This window comes from Canis aureus, chromosome 4 (assembly GCF_053574225.1).
Source record: "Canis aureus isolate CA01 chromosome 4, VMU_Caureus_v.1.0, whole genome shotgun sequence".
Taxonomy (NCBI): domain Eukaryota; kingdom Metazoa; phylum Chordata; class Mammalia; order Carnivora; family Canidae; genus Canis; species Canis aureus.
This window is the reverse complement of record NC_135614.1, coordinates 61,435,871-61,456,371: the sequence shown is the minus strand read 5'-3', so window position 1 is coordinate 61,456,371 and position 20,501 is coordinate 61,435,871. Positions and strand designations below refer to the sequence as shown.

The 20,501-nt window shown below is 52.4% G+C and overlaps 1 protein-coding gene and 1 long non-coding RNA gene across 3 annotated transcripts; one reads left to right on the top strand and one right to left on the bottom strand.

Annotated features, from left to right (window-relative positions):
• Positions 1–1,340: 1,340 nt before the first annotated feature.
• On the bottom strand, positions 1,341–9,109 carry IL17B (interleukin 17B). 2 transcript variants are annotated; one of them, XM_077895949.1, is made up of 4 exons: positions 8,551–9,109; positions 6,553–7,534; positions 4,132–4,421; positions 1,341–1,673 (listed from the first exon to the last, which is right to left on the bottom strand). In XM_077895949.1, exons 2-4 carry the CDS (start codon positions 6,571–6,573, stop codon positions 1,442–1,444), a joined length of 543 nt encoding a protein of 180 aa, XP_077752075.1. In that variant the 5' UTR covers positions 6,574–7,534; positions 8,551–9,109; the 3' UTR covers positions 1,341–1,441. The 2 variants fall into 2 exon arrangements, with proteins under 2 accessions (XP_077752075.1, XP_077752076.1); XM_077895950.1 differs by having other exon boundaries at positions 6,553–7,448.
• Positions 6,763–18,100, top strand: LOC144312838 (uncharacterized). Its single transcript, XR_013378469.1, has 3 exons — positions 6,763–7,088; positions 15,958–16,038; positions 16,261–18,100. It is a non-coding gene; the product is annotated as an uncharacterized LOC144312838 (long non-coding RNA).
• Positions 18,101–20,501: the final 2,401 nt, after the last annotated feature.

The window sequence follows — 20,501 nt, the reverse complement described above, 5'->3', positions numbered from 1 at the left end:
GGAGCTAATAGGGGGAACAGGGAGTTATCTGGGGGCAGGAATGAGCCGGGGCTTTAGGACAAGTCAATTCGCACTGCCTTTTTGATCAAAGTGTCTTGATATAAACCAGTGGTTCTCAGCAGAGGGCTGATGGAGGGAGGGAGGGGATGGGCTAGAGGGGGATGGGTATATGGAGGGCACTTGTTATGATGAGCCCTGGGTGTGATGAATCACTAAATTCTACTCCTGAAACTAATATTGCACTATATGTTAATACACTAGAATTTAAATAAAAAACAAAAGCAAAAATAAAGCCAGTGGCTCTCCAAGTGTGGCCCCTAGATAAGCCACATCAGTATCACCTGGGAACCACTACATTAGAAATGCCAAGTTTCTAGGGCATCTGGGTGGCTCAGTTGGTTAAGCATCTGCCTTTGGCTCAGGTTATGATCTTGGGATCCTGGGATCAAGCCCAGAGTCAGGCTCCCTGTTCAGTGAGGAGTCTGCTTCTCTCTCTCCCTCCACCCCTCCTGCCCACTTGTGCTCTCTCATGCGTACCTTCTCTCTCTCAAATAAATAAAATCTTTTTTTAAAAGAAAAGGAAAGAAAAGCCAAGTGTCAGCTCCCACCTAAATTAGAACCACTGCATGCAGGGCCCAGCAATCTGTGTTTTAATGAGCCCTCCCCATGATTCTAGTGCTTGCTAAAGTTTGAGATATCAGCGAACCATCTAGCCAGATCCCCTGGTACATAGGCTGGAAGAATCTACACTGGTGCTTCTCAACTCTTGAGTGTTGGTTCAAAGCAAGGGATCTCAGCCCAGAAAAATGCATACCCACATGAAATTTTCAGCGGCTGGCTGGCCCAGGCTAAAACCCCCCCACTCTTTGACAACCCAGAGGCTCTTCTCTAGATCGAAGGCGGCTGGCTGACCTGCAGAGAATCTCGGAGCTGAAAGAGACCTTGCAGGCCACTTACTCCAACCAGCTCCACAGTATCCATAGAGCCTCAGCACTACTGGGCCGTCCCAGAGACGAGGAGCTTACCGCTTCCTATGAGCTTGTCTGCGATTGTCCTTGACTTATTTGGGGAGAGTTAGTGCTTGCTCACTCCTATATAAGTCTATATCAACCAAGCTCCAATAACTTGGTTGAAACAGGCTTATACACCCAAATTAAAGGAAGTATGTGACTGCCCTACATGGCAGAAATGAAGGCGAGATTTTTAAAATAACCTATCCCAGTGTTGGGAGAATTCTGAGGGATGGAATATCCTCCTTCATATTGATCCGAAATCTACCTCCCAAACCTCCTATCCCCATCCAGGTTCCGGCTTTGGAGCCTCAAGGAGCAAACCCAAGGTCTTGCTCAACAAAAGACACGTTTACTTTTCACTTTTCATCGGCCTTGCTTGGCGTGGGAGTGTAAGGAGGGTGGTCTCTGGCCACCCACAGGCTCGGGGTTCAGAAGATGCAGGTGCAGCCCACCGCGATGGTCTCCATGACGGCGCGCTGGCGGCAGGGCCCGGTGCGCGGTGGCAGCGGGCACAGGCGGCGGCGCACGGGCACCTGGCTGAACACGGGCACGCTCACCATGCTGCGGTCCTCCTGCATGGTGAAGGGGTTCACGCAGCCCAGACACAGGCACCGCGCCTCTGGCAGGTCCGCAGGGACGCGGCTCGGGTCGTGGTTGATGCTGCAGGGAGGCAGGAGAGAACACTGAGTGGCAGGTGGCCGTCGCGACAGGGCAAATCGGTGCCCATGCCCGTCCCGGGACTAGATTGCCCTGTGGGGTCGCAACGAGCCTAGGGCCTTCTCTGCTCCCCGGCCACGCGCTTCTATTCTTGGGGAATGTCCTCCACGGGGAAATGATATATGAGCACATTGAGCCTCCTCCTCCCCAGAAGCGGAGTCAGGAGGCCTGGGTTCTACTCTGACTGCGGTTCTCTTCATTCAAGACACACTTTTCACCACCCACTGCAGGAGTGAATCTGTCCTAGACATTAGGTGTTCGCTGACGGACAACACAGGTTCCCTCCTCGGGCCGAGAGCATAGGGACCTGCTTTGTGACCTCGCCTTCCTCATGCCTCAGCTTTCTCATCTGCTAAGTTGGGGGGTGGGGTGGGGAGAGAGCTTCACTGAGGACCTGCAGCATCCGCATCACCCAGGGGCTTGGTAGAAATGCAGAATCATCCCTACCCCAGACCTCCTGAATCCAAAACTGCATTTTTAGAAGATGCCCCGCCCCCCAAATCAAGGGCACAGAAAGTTTTGCAGGATCTTTACAGACCCTTCCAATTGCCACACTCCAGATATGGTAGCCACTAGCCACATGTGGCTATTTAAATGTAAGTCAACCAAAATTAGTCAGCTATGCTTCAATTAAAATAAATAAATTTAAAATAAATGAAATAGGGGGCCTGGGTGGCTCAGTCAGTTAAGCATCTGCCTTCAGCTCAAGTCATGGTGCTGGAGTCCTGTATACCCTGCTCAGTGGGGAGTGTGCTTCTCCTTCTCGCTCTGCCTACAGCTCCCGCTGCTTGTGTCCTCTCTCTCTGCTGTCTCTCAAATAAATAAATAAAATTTTAATTAATAAATAAATAAAATAATCAAAATGAGTTCCTCAGTTGCATGACTGCATGTCGAGTGCTCAATAGCCACATCAAGCTAACGCCTACCATGTTAGAATTGACATCATCACAGAAGGTTCTATTGAACATGCTCTTCTAGAGTCTCAGGACCTAAGTTGTCCAGGGAAAAATATTTGGCCAGGGAGTGCCTGGGTGGCTCAGGTGGTTAAGCATCTGATTCTTGGTTTCAGGTCAGGTCATGATCTCAGGGTCATGAGACTGAGCCCCATTTTGGGCTCCACACTCAGGAGTCTGCTTGAGATTCTCTCTCTCTCTCTCTCTCTCTCTCTCTAGTAAATCTTTAAACAAAAATCTTTGGCCTGATTAGTGAGTGAGGACCCTTCCAGTTAGTCTACTTCTTCATTATTCATTCAACACATATACATTTGGCCTCCTCTGCGGGTTCTGTGCTTAGAAGTTTCTCTGCTTAGAAGTAGAGAACTCTCTGCTTGAGTCTCAAGACCTAAATTGTCCAGGGAAAAATATTTGGCCAGGGCCACCAGGGTGGCTCAGCAGTTTAGCACCACCTTCAGCCCAGGGTGTGATCCTGAAGACCTGGGATCGAGTCCCACATCAGGCTCCCTGCATGGAGCCTTCTTCTCCCTCTGCCTGTGTCTCTGCCTCTCTTTCTGTGTCTCTCATGAATGACTAAATAATAAAATAAGACCTTAAAAAAAAAAAAAAAGAAAGAAGTAGAGCTACAGCCACGGTGAGACACCGACCATATCATCTAGAGATGGCAGGTCTTGACTCGCAAACCTGGCTGTGAACCCTAATCATGTGGAGATGTATAAAATATCATTTTCTGGGCCTCTTCCTGGAGACTGTGATTGAGTGGGGCACGAGAATTCTTACATGACTCTGATGCAGGCCCTGGGAATGTGCCAGTCATTCAAAAGTGAGATGGATGTGGACACAGCAACTCACTGCCACCTGTGCGTACTGTAACTAGGAGGTGTGTACAAGGCACGCCAAAGCAGAGGAAGTGAAAGCCTTGCAGGTGCTTCAGTGGGGACATGAACCATAATGCTCAGGCTCTGCCTCAACAGCTCATTTAATAACAAGCCTATAAAACCTATGAAGTGAGACTCTTAACTCTGGGAAAGAAACTGAGGGTTGCTGGAGTGGGTGGTGGGGGGATGGCTACTGGGTGACAGGCATCAAGAAGGGCACGCGATGTGACGAGCACTGGGTATTACATGAAACTGATGAATCACTGACCTCTACCTCTGAAACTAATGACGTACTATATGTTGGCTAATTGTATTTAAATTAAAAAACAAAAACCAAAAAAAAAAAACCTACAAAGTTTTAACCAGTATCACCTCTACTTACACTGAGGAATCTGAGGCTCAGAGAAGCTAAGCTTGCCCTAAGCCACACAGCTGGTAAGAAGCAGAACCAGGAATCAAACCAGGCACCCAGATCTCTGAATCCCAGGTCTATGACAGTGATGGCAACAGTGAGCACAGTGTCCCCCTCGCCACCAGGCAGCTTGCCCATGGCTGCCCAGCCCGGCCTACCTGTAGCCCCAGGGTGACAGGCTCCTCTTGTTGGACAGCCACAGCTGCAGGTTGACCTCACACTTCCTCCTGGCCGGCTCAGAGCTGTTCCTGAGCTGGGCCACCATCTCGCTGAGATTCCTCTCGTATTCCTCCATGCGGGCGTATGGCTTCGCCTGGGACACCAGGTCCAGCGGCACCTGGTGGGGCCCTGGAGCCAGGGTGCCAGGCCGCCCTGGCCCCTTCCTCTTGCCTTTGGGGTTCCTGGGCTGGCCCAGCCCCAGGAAGATGGAGATGGTGAGAAGGAACAGCTGGGGAAGAAGGCCACACGTCAAAGGTAGGAGAGCCAGGTCTCCCTCTGGGCCAAGACTTGAGGCCCAGGGAGAAGAGAGGGAAGAGAGCCTCTGCCGGGGCCCACCCGCGCTGGCCATGCCTGGCCTGGTCCCGCCCGGCCGCCACATGTGTACCACACGTGTATACGTACCATAGTCCTCACTAAGTCCTACATTGGCACCTCTTAAACATCTCCCCACCCTTCCATTTCTCTATCCGAGCAACCATCCTCACTTCCCTCAAAAGCCTCCTACCTGGTCTCCCCAAATCCTCCCTGGCTCCTTCTATCGGTTCTCCAGATTGTGGACCAGCACAGCTGTTTGAAATGCAAATCTGATCATGTCACCCTCCAGCTAACAGTTCCCCCTGGAGGTAACAACACCCCGACTCCACCACACAGTCTGACCTCTGCCTCCTCAGATCACTCCTGGCTTCCTCTCACTCCTGTGCTCCGGCCTCTGGCCTGCTCTCAAGCCCTTCTTCCCACCGCGCTCCTTCCTGCCACAGGGCCTTTGCACAGGCTGCCATCTGCAGAGTCCTGCCTCCCCTCCCCTTCTAAATGCCTCTTACCCCTCATGTCTCAGCCCAGTGTCACACCCTAAGGGATGCCTTAGGGGACTTTCTTGGGCTCTCAATACCACACGCCCTCGTTGCTCGACTACAGACTTAGTTTGTGTGTGTGGCTCTTTTATACACACCCTCCGCCACTAAGCACAGACTCCATGTGGACAGCCATTGCTATGGTTTCCACATACTGTCTCATCCCCTGTACCTGGGTCCCTAAACGGCTGTCACTATGCCTGCCCTCTTGTAGCTCACGGTCCGGTCCGGGAGAAGGGGGACACACAGTAGGCAAGGAATAAGCCCCTAAATATCTTGGAGCTTGTTGCTGAGGAGGAGCTGGCTGCATGTGGCTAGAGATCAGGGCCACCCGCTCAGTCTGGTGGCAGTGGAGCGGCCCTGCAAGGCCTTTCTGGGGAGCCGGCAAGGTGAGGTGTAGGGTAAGAGGGAGGGGAGGTGGGGGGGGTAGTCTAAATACCTCACAGTGAGGTGGGGTCAATGTGAGAGGAGGTTTGAGTTGGTGAAGAGCTTTGCTAGGGAAACCACAAGGCTGAACTAGAGCGAGCAGGGGAGGGAGCGTGAGATGAAGGTGGGGAGAGGGGCATCAAGGCTGAGGATCCCTGTTGGATGCCATGACCCCTGTGCTCCCCTCCTCTGCACCCACCCCATCCACGCCTTACACACCCGTATCCAACCTCACCAACCATCCTCCCCCTCTCCCCCCACTGAACCGAGAGTGTCAGGCAAGTCTCTGGCCTGCTCAGGAGAAGCCCCAGGGAGCTGGCAGGAGGACCCAGGCTCTGAGGACCCAGGCTCCTCAGCAAGCAGGGGAGACAAGGGCCAGAACGTGGGTGGGGCCCAGGACTCTCCAGAAGGCAGGACTCTTCAAGGGGGTTTCAGCCGGTCCCTGAGTCTAACCAGGGGCCCCCCTGCCCTGAGTCACTCCCCTCACCACCTGCACAGCCCACGCCTGAACTCTCCAGGCTACCCAGCAAGTCCTGCCCCCTGGAAGCAAATTTCAGCAAAGCCCCTCCTGGCAGCGCAAAATCCACCAAGTCGTTCAATTCTTCCTTTTCGGTCCTGGATCCCGGTGCAGAAAAATGCCTCCTTAACAATTGGCTCTCTCCTCTGCGCTTCTCACAGGGACTCCGGGAAGCCCAGAACAGAACCAAAGTCGCCCCTCCCTGGGGATCAGAAACAGAAGGACTTGCCCAAGGTCACACAGCCTGGATCCCAGGCCCCGGGGACTCTCTGGACCCCCCCCCAATAACGGGGTTTTCCAGGATCTCCCCCGATGGCTTCGGCCTGGAGGGGCCTCGCTGCGAGGCCGAGCCCGAGCGGGTGCAGGGGCCTGAGCCGGTGGCCAGGGCTGCGGCTCTGAGACCGTCTCTGTTTCTGTCTCGCCCTGGGGGAGACGGCAGAGGGAGAGCTCGGCCTCTGCAGATTCCAAGGCAAACAGAGGCGGCCATTAATCAATAGGAAAGAAGGACCGAGACGCTGCGGCCCTAAATGGGGTGGGGGTGGGGCGGGTGGGGAAGCGCCACGTACCAGGTTGTGCGGCCAGTCCATGGGGCCGGGCGGTTGGCCTGCAGCTGCCGCCCGCCTGGAACCCCAGATGCCTCCGCCAAGAGAATGGCAGCAACAGGATGGAGCGAAGCAATTATAGCTCGTCAGGGGGCTGCTGGGGGTGGCTGGGGGGGCTCGTCATCAGCTGGGAGCCTCGGGCCCGGCTGGCTGGGCCCGGCGCAGCGGCAGGCGGCGAGGGGCGTGGGGCAGGCCAGGAGCCGGGCCGAGGTGCCCGGGGGCTGTTGACTGAGGGACAATGCCCTGTGTGTCTGGCGGGGCTCTGGCGGGTGGCACCTCCGTCTGTGGCCTGCGGCTAGCCACCCGGCCAGCACCCACAGGGCCGGCTGAGACAATCAGCTTCGTTTGCTTTGGGGACGGCGAGGGGGTGAGGGTGGAGGAGGGACGGGCTGTCCGTTGGTCAGGAGAGCAAATGTTCTCGGCTGTGCTGGCCAGGAGCGGGACGCAGGCCCCATCTCCCAGGGAGACAGCCCAGGCCCTCCGGCCTCAGCCAGCCCCAGGTGAGTTCAATGGCCCTGGGTGATCGGCGTCCCACCCACTTAGCTCACAGGCGGGGAAACTGAGGCCAGAGCCGGGAAGGGGGCTTGTCTAGGATTACGCAGCGGGTTCGAGGTGACAGAGCTGGGATTCAGACCTGGTCCCCGTGCAGGGCTCCCTCCCCCACCCCGTGCTGTTTGTCTTGGGGTATTTTCTGCACAGTTCCGGCCTGCCGTGAACACGCTTCTGCATCTGTGCTCTCACGCGGGCCAAGTCGCCGTTCATGAGGTCTTTGTGGCTGGTTGTTCTGGCCTCCCCGATGTAGGGCTCCCCGTCCGTGGCTGTCTGTCACTTTGACTCTTTCTCAGCCTCAGTTTCCTTCTCTGTAGAATGGGAGTCATGCCCAGGAGTCAACAGTGGCCTGGCCCATTTCTTCCCGAAATCTTTCCGAGTCTCACGTCCCACCTCTCTAGAATGGGGGTAATGACAGTGGCCACCACATGGGGCCGTTCAAAGGAGGAAAGGAAATAAGCCACGTTAAACAGCTGGCCCAGTCCCTGGCGGGTAGTAAGTGCTCAATAAACACTTAGCTGTTTATGACGAAAATGATTATGATGAAATAATCACATAATTGTTATTACAAACATTAGCTATTCTAATTAGCATGAGAGCCAGCGTGGTTCTCGTCGCTCAGCCAACTCTCCCTCCTTGCCCCTCGGGCCCCCCCGAGAGAGCTCCGGGCTTCACAGGCTCCGGCCACAGTGTGGTGAGCTGGGGTGACCCCAGGGGCTACGGGTCCTGAAATCCCACGCTGAACTGGCCAGCCCCGAGGGTCCAGGTCTCTCCGCTCAAGCGAACCGAACAGTCCAGCCTGCTTTGAGGGGGCCAGTCCGCCCAGGGCGGCGGAGGAGGGTAGGAGAGAGCGTGCAGAGGACAGGGAGGGACACGGTGAATGAACGAACATCTAGGACTGCACCGTGGCGCCCAGGGCCACTCCTGGCCATTTACAGGAATAGGCCGAGGGGGAGAACAGAGTGCGACGCGCTGCCGAATGTCACAAGATTAATCTGTCCGGGGCAGGTTTCCACAGCATAACTGAGAAACTGGCTGAGGCTGGAGCTCATCGAGAGATACCACCATATTTGGTCAAATACTAGACAGGACTCTATTCTATCACTGGAAACTCCAGAGGGAGGGGGACTCTGAAAATACCTCCTCAGGCAGCAAGGGCCCCCACTCCCATCCCAGGCCGCCCCGGCCCCACCCCACTGTCCTCCGAGCTAGTGTGACGGGGTGAGGGATGGGGGCAGCCTCCTTGCTACCCCTCTGCTGCTGCTGGCGGGTGGCGGGAGCAGCATGCAGCTGGGGGGACCCCACCCCCCACCCCGGCCGGCATCCACGGAAAGGGAAATGAAAAGATAGGGACCTGGCTGCCAGGGGGGTCCTCTGCTTCTCAGGCCCCCCGCAACCACCACGCTCTCCTACCTGCTGGCCACATGCACCCTTGCTTCTGTATCCCAAAGTCAGGACTTAGCTGTCTGGGCTTCCAGCTCGGCGCTTGTCAACGTAGACTCCGGGGTCCTGGCCTCGGCGCTCTGACAACGCAGGCCCGGGAATCTGCGCCTCACAGGAGCCGGTCTGGGAGCTACAGGAGTCCTCACCCACTCTCCACATTCCCGCACCCCACCTCCACTCCAGCACGGGAGGAGAAGGGGGCAGGTGGGGCTGGGCCTCAGGATCAGTGCCGGAGTCAGGAGAGGCTAGTTAGAGCACGCCTCAGTCTCTTCTTCCCTCGCAGCGTATACCGACAGCTTGGGGCCAGGCTGGGACTTGGGGCCCCAGACTCCTCCCAGTAGGGAGGGGGACACCTGTGGGGGTACCCAGGCAGGTGCTTGGGGAGTCACGGAGGGTCCCAGTGACCATCAGTGGGTTTCCCATTCCTGGGCCATCTCAGGCCTGGAAGGCAGTCCCTTCCTCCAGCCTAGGTCTCGAGAAAACCACCGAAGGGTCATCTGCCCTCAGGGATGTCCTGAGTGTGAAGCTTGTCCGACTACAGTGGGACCAACCTAGGTCTGAGAGAGAGGCCTAAGAACGTGGGCGTCAGTGTTTCTGCCCCACAGCAAAGTTGGGGTCCTTAGGTCTTCTTTCACGGGAAGTGGTGGGCACTCATAACGGAGGCCCCGGGCGGGGGGGCTGGGAAGGGGGAGGCAGGGGGTGGTCTTGCTCAGGGCCACCAGAGCCCTCGGCGGCAGGGCCCTCCTTGAAGCGGCGCTGTGCTCGCCACCAGGTGGCGCCACCAGAAAGCCAGACAACCCTGAAGAGTGTCGCATGCCCAGAGGGAACCATCCCCGCCCCTTCCCTGGAATGGGCCCTGGCGCTGAAACTGAGGGGACCAGGTGACGGGGCATGGGTCCTGTGCCTGCCCTCTGGCCTCCCGAGCGACCCTACTGTCAGGGTCCAGCTCCAGGGACACCTCCCATGTCAGAGCAGCAATGGCACAGGCTGCCAAGGGTGGGGGGGCCAGGATGGGGTGCAGGCTTCTGTCTGCTGTGTGAATGATTCCTTCGCTTGGAGCATCCACCATGTGCTGGGCCCCAGGCGTTTGTCTGCTGGACATCAGAAATTTCAGGAAATAACAATTAGTAATAATAATAGCTACTGCTTAATGTCTATTTACTGACTGCCAGGCACTGTGCTAAGTCCTTCGTGAGCACTGTTTCAGTAAATCTTCCCAGCCACCCTGTGGCGAGGTCCTAATTTTATCCCTCATCTACGAACGGGGAAACTGAGGCTCAGGGAGCCCAAAGTCACAGAGGATTCAAAGCAAGGTTGTCTGATTAGTGTACATGCTGTCCCCTGCAGTGAGGGGAAGGAGAGGAGAGTCACAGCCAGGAGAAGGCGGGGGGTGTCCAGCTGGTCACGGAGGAGGGCCAATGCTTGCCTCGGCCTCCCCATGTCATCCGCAAACGAACTGGACCATGAGTGCTGGGGAGGTCACTGAGCCCAAGCCCAAACCAGAGTCCTCAAGAGGATCTGAGAGCTCCCAGGGCATGAGCACGGCACCCAGCAGTGTTCCTGGCACGTAGTAGGCATTCACAAGGTATTTGATGCATTGCCTCAAGCCAGCTGTATGCGATATGGAGTGTTAATGCTGGAATGGAAAATGGGAGGCCCGAGCCACAGGGACCTGTAGAGGGGGTGGGGGATAGCCCAGGGGTAAGAGTTCAGACTCTAGAGATCCACAGATCTGAGTTTTAATCCCGCCTCTACCAGTTCACAGCTGTGTGATCTCGGGACAGTCACTTGACTTCTCTGAGCCTCAGGTTCTTCTGCACAGTAGAGATTATAACTTGGCCTGGCTGGAACGTTGTGAAGATCAAATGAGATCATGCATGTTAAAGCAGTTAGCAGAGTGCCCGACAAAAGCAAATGCTTAATTAAAGGTAGCTGCTGTTGTTGTCACTGTTCTTGTTAAAACAGGTAGTGATTTGGGCCTTCAAGGTTGCTTCTGGAATGTTCTTAGGTGGGAAGGGCATGGTACAGCGGGAACAAGGATAGAACCTGCTGAAGAACGCAGCGGCCCTGTTTCCAACGGGCCCACCCTAGAGCCAGGAGGACCTGTGGGATTCAGTGTAAAGACTTGCCCGAGCGGCCCAGTAAGGTCTGGGGAGGCAGGAGACTAACAGGCGCCTCTGCTGCGAGATGGAGGGGGCTGTGGCCAGGAGGGCGCATCCTCCACAGGAGGTCTTGGCTCTCCTGCCATGCTGCCCACCCCGCCCGCCACCCTCCTGGGTAGGAGTCTTTCTCCCAGGCCCATATTTGCACAAATGCCTGCCTCACTGCTCACTCCAGAGCCCCAGCCAAGAGGCACTATTTTAAGCTCCCTGGACGGGAACACTGTTGGTGGGAACAGACCCAGCCAGCAAGCTCCCAGTTCTCAAAAAAGGGAAAGGCCTGGGCAAACGGCGGCCCCTGAGATGTGCAGAGGGACCGCCACATCCACATGATCCTCTGCCCAGGCCAGGTGCCAATGCCTCCTCCCCCATGGGGGGCAGTCAAGGGAATGGGAGTCAGGGTAGGACTCAAGAGGTGGACTTGTGTTCTGGGACTGGGTGGCTAAGGCCTCCCTTCTGCCTAGCAGCCAGCCTTGAAAACACCAAGCTTGTGTTTCTGAATTACAGATCGACTCCACCCTGTACCTAGTCTCTGGTTAGTGCTCACTACCCATAGGCCCTCAGAGCCAAGGGATATCTTGTGCAGCCCCCACCAGCATAGGATCCCCTTTTAAAGCACCTTAGCTGAACACCTTCACAGTAGGGAGATTTCTCTCTGAGGGCGCACATCCTACTTTTTAAAGCCTTAGTGGTTGAAAAGAATAATTATGAGAGTGTTCTCTCTCATTATGCTGAAGTTCCTGCCTATGATGTGATACGGCGTAGTGGGAGACGGCCAACTTCAGAGATGGTGGTCGGACACTTACCCAATCCCTCTTATGTGCCCGTGTCCACTTCTCCTAACCTCAGTGAGCCTCAGTATCCTCCTAGAGATGTTTAAATGGATTTCTCAAAAAAATTTATTATTTTCCTGGCATACAACTAATACTTAATATTTGGCCAATTCTGCTGTTTTTATCATCATTTGGTTGGGTTCGTGTGCACCCAAGTTGGGTGGACAGTATTCTCCTGCGTGTATATGCTATTTTTGCTCTTTGATTGCATATAGGCCAATATTTAAAGCACGGACTTTGAACCAGAGTGACCTGAACCCCAGCCCCTGTACACAACTGCTGGGTTACCTTGGGCAAGTGACCTAACCTCTCTGAGCCTGTGTGTATCCTCCTGGAAAGGAGGGGGATCTAACAAGATAACGCATGTCAAGTGCCTGGCATGGCGTGGTGCTCAATGAAAGCCCTGTGATTATTTTGTTTTACACATTGTTCTTTGTTCTTGCTCAGTCAGGTCGAAGAGAACAATTCTGGTCAGCTCTCTTCTAGAGCTTTTTAACTGCCAGAGTCCCAGTCATATCCCTGGAAAAAGTGAGCTCCCCATCTGCCAGGTTGGTTTAGTAGAGGGCCGAAGACCAGTTGGGAGTGGTATCCGGGAGATTCACGAAAAAGAAAGTGGGGTGCCTGGTTGGCTCAGTCAGTAGAGCATGCAACTCTTGATCTCACAGTCGTGAGTTCAAGCCCCACACAGGGGCATGAAGCCTATTTAGAAAAAATTAAAAAAAAAGAAAGGGTTAGGCTCACTGAATTTTAAAAGTTCCCCTCCAGCCTGAGAGGCTTGGGTCCACAGGTGGGGCTGTCCTGCCTGCCTCCATTTGTCCAGACCTGGAACAGGAAGGAGCCCAAAGAGGCTCATGAGGGACATGGATTAAACAGCCTGTCCCTGGGGCAGACAGAGGCGCCGGGCCCCCAGCCCACCGGCATATCCTCCCCTTGGTCCCGGGGGATGTTTATCCTTCCGTCAGAGTTTATAGGACGTCGTCTGGACTTACAAGATCCAGAGTCCTGGCTTTTCCCTGAAAGCTGTTGGCCCCTCCCCCTGCTGGGTGGGTCCACATTTATTTCGGGTAGGAGGCTCCATTCTCCAGCAGAAGCAGGAAAAGGGGACCACATGAGAAATGTTCTCTGTAGACCCCCAGAGCCCAGATCCTGTGGAGGAAGAAGCCTGGGCTGGGGTGGGTGTGGGGGTGGGAATAAAGAGGTTGGTGTCTCCCAGTTGTTTACAGGAGAGGAGTCCTCAAGGGGAGGCAGGGTGGAGAGGGGAATTCCTTCATAGCTTGGGTTCAAAGGCCCGCTCCCCAAACACAGCTGAAAGCCATGGTACTGCTCAGAGTCTGCCCTACATATTGGCTTCTGTTACCGGCTCAAATAGCACTGTTTTCATTGTGTTTGTTTTGGTGTCTGGGTGAGTGCGAATTCTCGGACGGGGTCTTGCAAGTGCGAGCCTTGGAGTCGTGGGGTGGGAGCCTCTTGCAGACCGTGAACGTGGCTTATTCTCACATCTGCTTCTCAGTGCCCGACTTGGGAGCCCGGGGGCAGCTATGACCAGGGCCAGACTTGCCGGAGTGCGGAGGAACCCTGAGAGCTACCCAATACCCACCACTTGGGGGGACAGGTGGTGAGACAGCTCCCACTGCCCTTAGCAAGGAGCCTTGACAGCTGTAACCAAGGCCTCTGTCCCCACCCTGCTTCCCGATCTAGACACCAGCCTCAGAAACATACAGGCTCTCAGGGCTACGGTGAGTCCCAACCCAGGCTCCCTGCAGAAGGAGGTCTGAACCTCCCAGCTCTGCGGCATGAACCCATCAGCTGAGGATAATGAGAAGCTGCCCCAGGTGGTGGTTTAAATACCTTGCCCAGGATGCTCTGCATGTTTCTATGAGCTGTGACTTTAAGATATAGGCAGTGAAGAGCCTTGAGAGTTCTTGAGGAGGGTCCACTCACTTCTTGACAAATACATAGTGTGCCAGGCACTGTGCTCAGGCCTGGGCGTAGAGCAGTGAACAGCTAAAACAGTTCCCGAGCTCACGTTCTTGAAAAGGATGGTAGATACAACAATATTGGTATTTGAGGACCAGCCTTAGGCACTGTGGCTGGGCATCCTTCCTCACCATCTCCTATACCTCTTGCATCCATGAGCATGACTGGAGCCCATGACCTCAGCATTCAGGGCATGTGGAAGCAGGTACAATGTCTTCTTGCCGATGTGACAAGAATGTGACATCTTGCCAAATTGCTACTGAAAGGTTGGTTCTCATAAATACTATATTGGTGAGGGAAGAGGAAGAAACGGCTGGTGGGGAATCCGACCACATCCAAAGTCGGTTCCCAGGAAAGAAGCCTCCATGATTGTTCTAATGTTAGAAGACAGGTCCAAGGGGCACCTGGCTGGCTCAGTCAGAGCATGTGACCCTTGATCTCGGGGTCATGAGTTCAAGCCCCATGTTGGGTTTAGAGATTATTAGAAAAATAAATAAACTTTTAAAAAAATATTTTAAAACATGAGAGACTCCTAACTCTGGGAAATGAACAAGGGGTAGTGGAAGGGGAGGTGGGCAGGGGTATGGGGGTGACTGGGTGACCGGCACTGAGAGGGGCACTTGACGGGATGAGCACTGGGTGTTATACTATATGTTGGCAAGTCGAACTCCAAATAAAAAAATATACAGGGGATCCCTGGGTGGCGCAGCGGTTTGGCGCCTGCCTTTGGCCCAGGGCGTGATCCTGGAGACCCGGGATCGAATCCCACGTCAGGCTCCCGGTGCATGGAGCCTGCTTCTCCCTCTGCCTATGTCTCTGCCTCTCTCTTTCTCTCTCTCTGTGTGTGTGTGTGTGACTATCATAAATAAATAAAAAATAAATAAAAAAATATACAAAAAAATTTTTCTTTAAAGAAGACAATTTCAAGGTTTGTGGCCCTGGAAGACAGAAGTGGTACAGCCTTAGGGCCCAGGCAGATGCTGGTGGTAAAGGTGATAGCTTCTGTGTGTACCACTAAGTGCTGTAAGTCCCTGACTTTATTTACTCCCTTTATCAACCCCATGTGAATATAAAGGTTTTTACAGAAGAGGAAATTGAGGCCAGGGAATGGAAGCACAATGAGAACAGGGGCAGAGCTTAGGATGAAAACCTCGGTCCCTGAGGCCACTTTTGACCCACCACCCCACCCTAACCTTTGCCACAGTTTAGGGAATGAGCTTTGGAACCAGGCAGTGGTGAGAGGTGGACACCCAGGTGTCTACACCCAGGTGTGTAGGCAACATGCACAGAGCACCAAAGTCCATCCAAATTCTCTTTGACGTGTCCAGGCTGTGCTCTGTGAAGCAGCCTACATTGAAGGGAAATGTGTTTGGCAAGAGGGCTTGGTGCCAGGTGGACATGTTTTCTGAGTCAGCTCTGGAGAGAATTCGAGGGTCGGGCTGACCCCAATCTCTCTCTCTCCCAATAGTGCGCTCTTGGAAAAACTGGGATTGTTTTGGGTCTGGTGATTACATAGCTATGTCCACAATTTTTGTCTTCCATATTAGGATTATTGGGATTCCCTTGCATTCTATCCCATTATCTCAACCACAGGCCTAGCTCTGACACAATCTTTTTAGAATTACCTACAAATCTTCACATGTTTTAGGCTGTTTCTTCGAATCTTAGGATCAGCAGGACCTTATAGTCATTTTGCTGGCTTCCCAAGGATAGTAAATGATCCCAAGTCTCTTATCAGGCTCTGTTTGATTTAAATGTCTACCTCCCCCCTCCTTCCGTCCGCTGATGACAAATTTGCTCTTTGAGAACATACAGAACAAAGCTGCTCCTTCTGCCCTATGACAAGCAGTGTCAGTCAGGATGGGTCACATTGTGCTGCGGTAACAAACAACCCCCAGACCTTGGAGGCTCACTCCAGCAAACATGTCTCACTCACCTCTGTTACAAGTCCTGGGTGTGCTCTGCTCATCAGAATTGCTCAGAGACCCAGAGTGATGGGACACTTCTACAAGTATCACAGCAGGATCAGAGGTTTGGAGGTTGTGGGTTTGTAGAGGTTGAAGAATGGGTTCCGGAGTCTCTGCTCCAACCACTTATTTCCTTCCACCAAATTCTTTCCTCTCTTTAAGTGTCAGTTTCTTATCCGTAAAATGAAGATAATGAGAAAGGAGCAACCTCACAGATTTTCTGTGAGGTTAATTGAGAGGATGGATTTAAGCTCTCATTGTGGAGCCTGGTTCATAGAAAGAACTCCATAAATGTCAGCTGTTACGATGTTAACATAGTATTGTTAACTTACTGGTGGCTACCATCTCCGGACAGCACAAGCCCCGCTTTTTCCATTGTTCCCCATCTTGGCCAGTTGGAATTCCTTGGAAGAGTTAAGGAATTCTTTTTTCCTTCCACAGGTCATTTTCACATTTTTTGGTCATGCATTGTATTTCATGAAGGAGGAGCTTGATTGAGGGCTCAAAGCCGAGGCAGAAAAGGTATATCTACGTGTCTTGCCAACCCCAAACTAGATGTATTCTGTTCAAGGTTCATGACCAAGATCTTTTGGAAAGTCCAGAGAAGAGAGGTCAAATTTGGAGAAGAATCCTTGCTTGAGATAAAACCCCTTGGTGGAGAGATTCAGAAATCAAACTATAGAATATCCAAGTTAGAAGAGACGTGTAGAATGAGCAAGTGTCATCAGCTCTTCTCTTTTACAGATGGGGACACGCAAGACCAGAGACGGAAAGAGACTGATACAATGTGACACAGCAACTCAGTGTCAGAGATGAGGCCTGAGCCCACTCCCCTTAATCCCAGTCTTGGGGCTTTCCACACACCACAGAAGAGGACAAAGGGACAACATTCTTCACCGTTGGGATGGGGGCGGTGGGTGGGGGTGGAATCTCCTTGGAATTACGGCTTGTCCTCATTTCATGGAGTTATACTCCAGCGGAGTTGTAAAGTTAAGAACTTTATAAACATTACCTTATTAAGGCTTCTTGAAAACCCAAAGTCACAGCTCCTCTGGGTCATGGGACATGCGTTGAGCATCCAGTGAACAAACAAAGGGTAACATTACATTTTTCACTTCGTTTAGGAAACCTGGCTTCTAATTATAGGATTTGTTTAACAGTCCTGAATGGTTTACGAAGGCTTGGATCAGCGTCAGTCCTGAGGAGTGTCAGCAGGGGAGACATAGGCAGGGTGGAGGCAGGGAGGCAGGGACAGGCCTCAGCGGCAAAGGGGAGAGATGATAGACAAGGTCAATTTAAGCCAACGCCTGGAGGGCATTAATTTTCCCTAAAAACCCCAGCCAGGTTGCTCCCAGTTGGAAATGATCTCCAATGACCAGTACCATAACCTTTTCACACAGGGACAATGACGATGAATTAGCTCGAGGGCAAGCAGGTGAAACAAGGATCACATTACTATTTGGTGCTCTGTCAAACTGAATCCCTGCAAAGGGGCAGGTTATCCTTAGCACACCCTCTTCCCCTTCCGGAGATATGGGCCGGGGGCTGGCTCCAGCTCCTTGCTTACATAAATAAATAACTTTATTTTAAGCAAGCTATTTTTTAAAACAAATCTTTATAACTTCTGTAAAATACTATTATATGCATATATCATATTCCCTTAACACAGATAGAAAGTAGAAAAGATAGAAGGAATATAGAAGTCCCTCATGTTATATATAACTAATAATATAATGTAATAGGAAAAAAAAAGAAAAAAGAAAAAAAATGTAATAGGTAATTAAGTCCCTATGGTTAAGCTCACCATCTAAGGAGGCAAGGAGGCTATCTAAGGAGACTCAGGGGACTAGGAAAGGAAATGTTATGAGGCTGCAAGTGCTCCCCACCACTAATACAGCCCAAGTCAGGATAGAACGATCTTACCAAGCTGCTTCCAAGCCAAGACATGTAAGGTCCAGCCCATCTACCATAAAGCCACATTTCCCTCCTCACTCAGGCCTCCATTGCAAGCTCAGCCCAACGCCGTGCCCCCCCTCGCCCCGGACTCAAGGAAACCCCTCAAACCCTCACCTTGTCCCAAACATCTCACTGCCTCAGTTCCTGAGTTACCACATATGCTCATGTACGTACACACACCCTCCCCTCTAAGTCCCTTGGACAACCCAGGTCTGTGCTTTCTTGAAGCTTAGGTTTGTGATTTCCAAAATGGGGGTGGGGGGGTCATTCAAAGCCCAGGAAAAATATTAGGCTCTTCTCTTTTTACTTCTAAATTCTCTCATTTCTATTTTTTATTTTTTTAAGAAATTATGATATATTAGCAAAATGGTACTTTATAGAATTTATAAAGATTTATTTTTAAATCCTAAGGGGCACCTGGGTGGCTCTATTAGTTAAGCATCCAGCTCTTGATTTTGGCTAAGGTCATGAGATGGAGCCCCACATCAGGCTCCCAGCTCAGCCAGGAGTCTGCTTGGGATTCTCTCTCCCTCTTGCCCTCTGCCCCTCCCCACATATGCTCCCTTGCTCATTCTCTCTTTCTCTCTCTCTCTCTCTCTCAAATAAATAAATAAATCTTTAAAATCAATTTTAAAATTTATTTATTTTTAAAAACTGCTGTTAACTTCTAGGGGTTTATGATGAAAAATGTTGAGTTCCCCTGGACCAGGACTTGGAACTTAATCCTCCTTAACTCGAGTAGAGTGAGGGGACCTCCCCTAGCCTCCAGGATTTCAAATCCTCCTGAATTGAGAAACAAAGTACCTATCATTCTTTCTGATTCTTTCACATCCTGAGCAGCTTGGACATTTAGACACAGGAAGACAGCAAATAAATAGTAAATTCATTAGTAAACTATGGCAAACCCAGGATTCAAATCCAGATCCTATGGGCTCCAGAGCTATGCTGGATTCCATCCATGGGTGTGACACACAGATTAGTGACATAGATCTATCCCTACTTTCAGCCCTTCACTCGGTACTTCTGCACAGAGTAAGCATCAGTAGCGTTTCCAAAACATTTACCAACACAGTAATGTTGGTTTGGGGTCAACAGCATGAAAGGGGCAGAGGGCCAGCCCACCCTCCATGTCTCCTGACATTTTCTTAGTCAACCCGCCACCTCTGCAGTCCCATTGGTATGGGAGAGCTCAGGCTTTGCCTTCCTTGCACATCACCTGATGGAAGCAGGAAGTTCCATGAGGCAATGCTGAGGGAGAGGATGCACCCCCTTGGGAGGCTGCTCTTGAGACCCCAGGTTTACTCATGTGCAAAGTAGGGCAAAAAGTCCCACCTGTCTGCCTGCCTTGGGGATCCTTGGGAGGATGCACAGAGTACAGGACAGGGTCTGGGGCAGAGGCTGCAGGGGGCAGATGGTCTGGTAAAGAATAGTGCCAAGAGGGTGTTGTTCAGGTGGTCTCGGGTGGGGGTCGAGGATCTCTACTGCCCAAGACAAAGATGGGTTGGTGATGGACTGGCAGCAAGGAAGCTCCCACCACCATCATCAAACACCCTAGAAGTACCTCCTTTCTCACCTCCCCATAAAAACCAGGGTCAAATTGCTCACTCATGCCCTTTCGAAACAGGAAGGATGGAGACTCAGGCAGTTCTGGCCCACTGGGACTGGGAAGAAGAGCAGGGGCAGGAGTACACTACCCAGTCTTACAGGCACTGAGGACCTCAGCCATCTGGCACGTCAGCCAAGTGACTGCTTCTCCATGTCCAATGTCACTTTTCTTTAATGTCCAGATCCAGTGGCTTCAGCTCCCTGCCCACACTTTCGGCAAGTGCAGGGAATTATCTCCTTTTGCTTGAGCTTTAGGGGAGCTTAAGTTCCTCCTGAGTCGGTCTTCACTTGGCACGGCCTGCCTCTCCAAGGCAAGGCGCCAACACCCACTCTTCTAGGCCTTCATGTGACAGAGACACCCCCACGCAAAAACACCACAAGTACCAGGATGGGCCGGGCAGCATTGTTGATACTAGCAAGGGATTGCAAACCTTCAAAACGCTCAGCCCTATGTTCATGCAGGACTGGTAGCACATCCACCCAGTGGGACCCTCTCCAGCCATTAAAAGAACGAAGCAGCCCTCCCTGTAATGCTAGGCTGCAGTATCCGAGATGTGTGATTAGGGAAATGAAGTCAGTGTAGAAGTGTGAGCAGTGTGCTCCTACGTGTAGACAACATGCCAGGGCCGTATATGCGCCTATGTGTGGGTGAACTTGTGAGTATTCGCAACCATCTCTGCAAGTATAAGCAAAACTTGGTAACAGAGATTTGCTCCAAGGAAGGGAGTCAGGGGATGAGAGGGCAGGCTTGGGAGGGCACTTACGTTTCACAGTGCACCATTTAGACCGTTTCGATGGTCACGATGTGGAGATATTCCCTTCAGACAACAAAGAGTATGTATGTCATACTGTATAATGTATAACAAATGTATATCATTTTGTCCCCTCCTTCTCCTCTGGGCTGGGCTTGGGGGGGCTTTGCCTTCATGAAACCACGATGTCATCTGGAGGTGAGTCAGGTCTCGCCCCGCCGAAGCGGGAGCAGCCACATCCCGCATGTCTAATGCTTTGCTCCTTCCCTTCCTCAGTAGAAATTTGTTCAAGCCCTCTACTATACAAACAGAAAAACTGAGTCCCCAGCTTCAGAAAATCATGTACCCAATGTCACCTAGTAAGTCAGTCTCCGTGCAGTTCTGAATGGAGCCCCTGTGCTTTTGTTCATGCTGTTCCTTTTGTTCCAAATGCTCTTCCCTGTTTTCACTCTTCCAATCCAATGTGCTGCTCCCAAGAAGCTCCCCAGATTCCCAGACTGGATACGACCTCTAGGCAGGCCTTGTGCATCCTCACAATACTGTTCAAATCCCCCGCCTTCCCCAGGAACCAACGGGAGCTCTGGAGCCCCAGGCCTAGTCCAGTGTGAAGCCCAGAAGGGAAACAATGTTTGCAGCCTGATGAATGAATAAAATAATGCATGAATGCTTTTG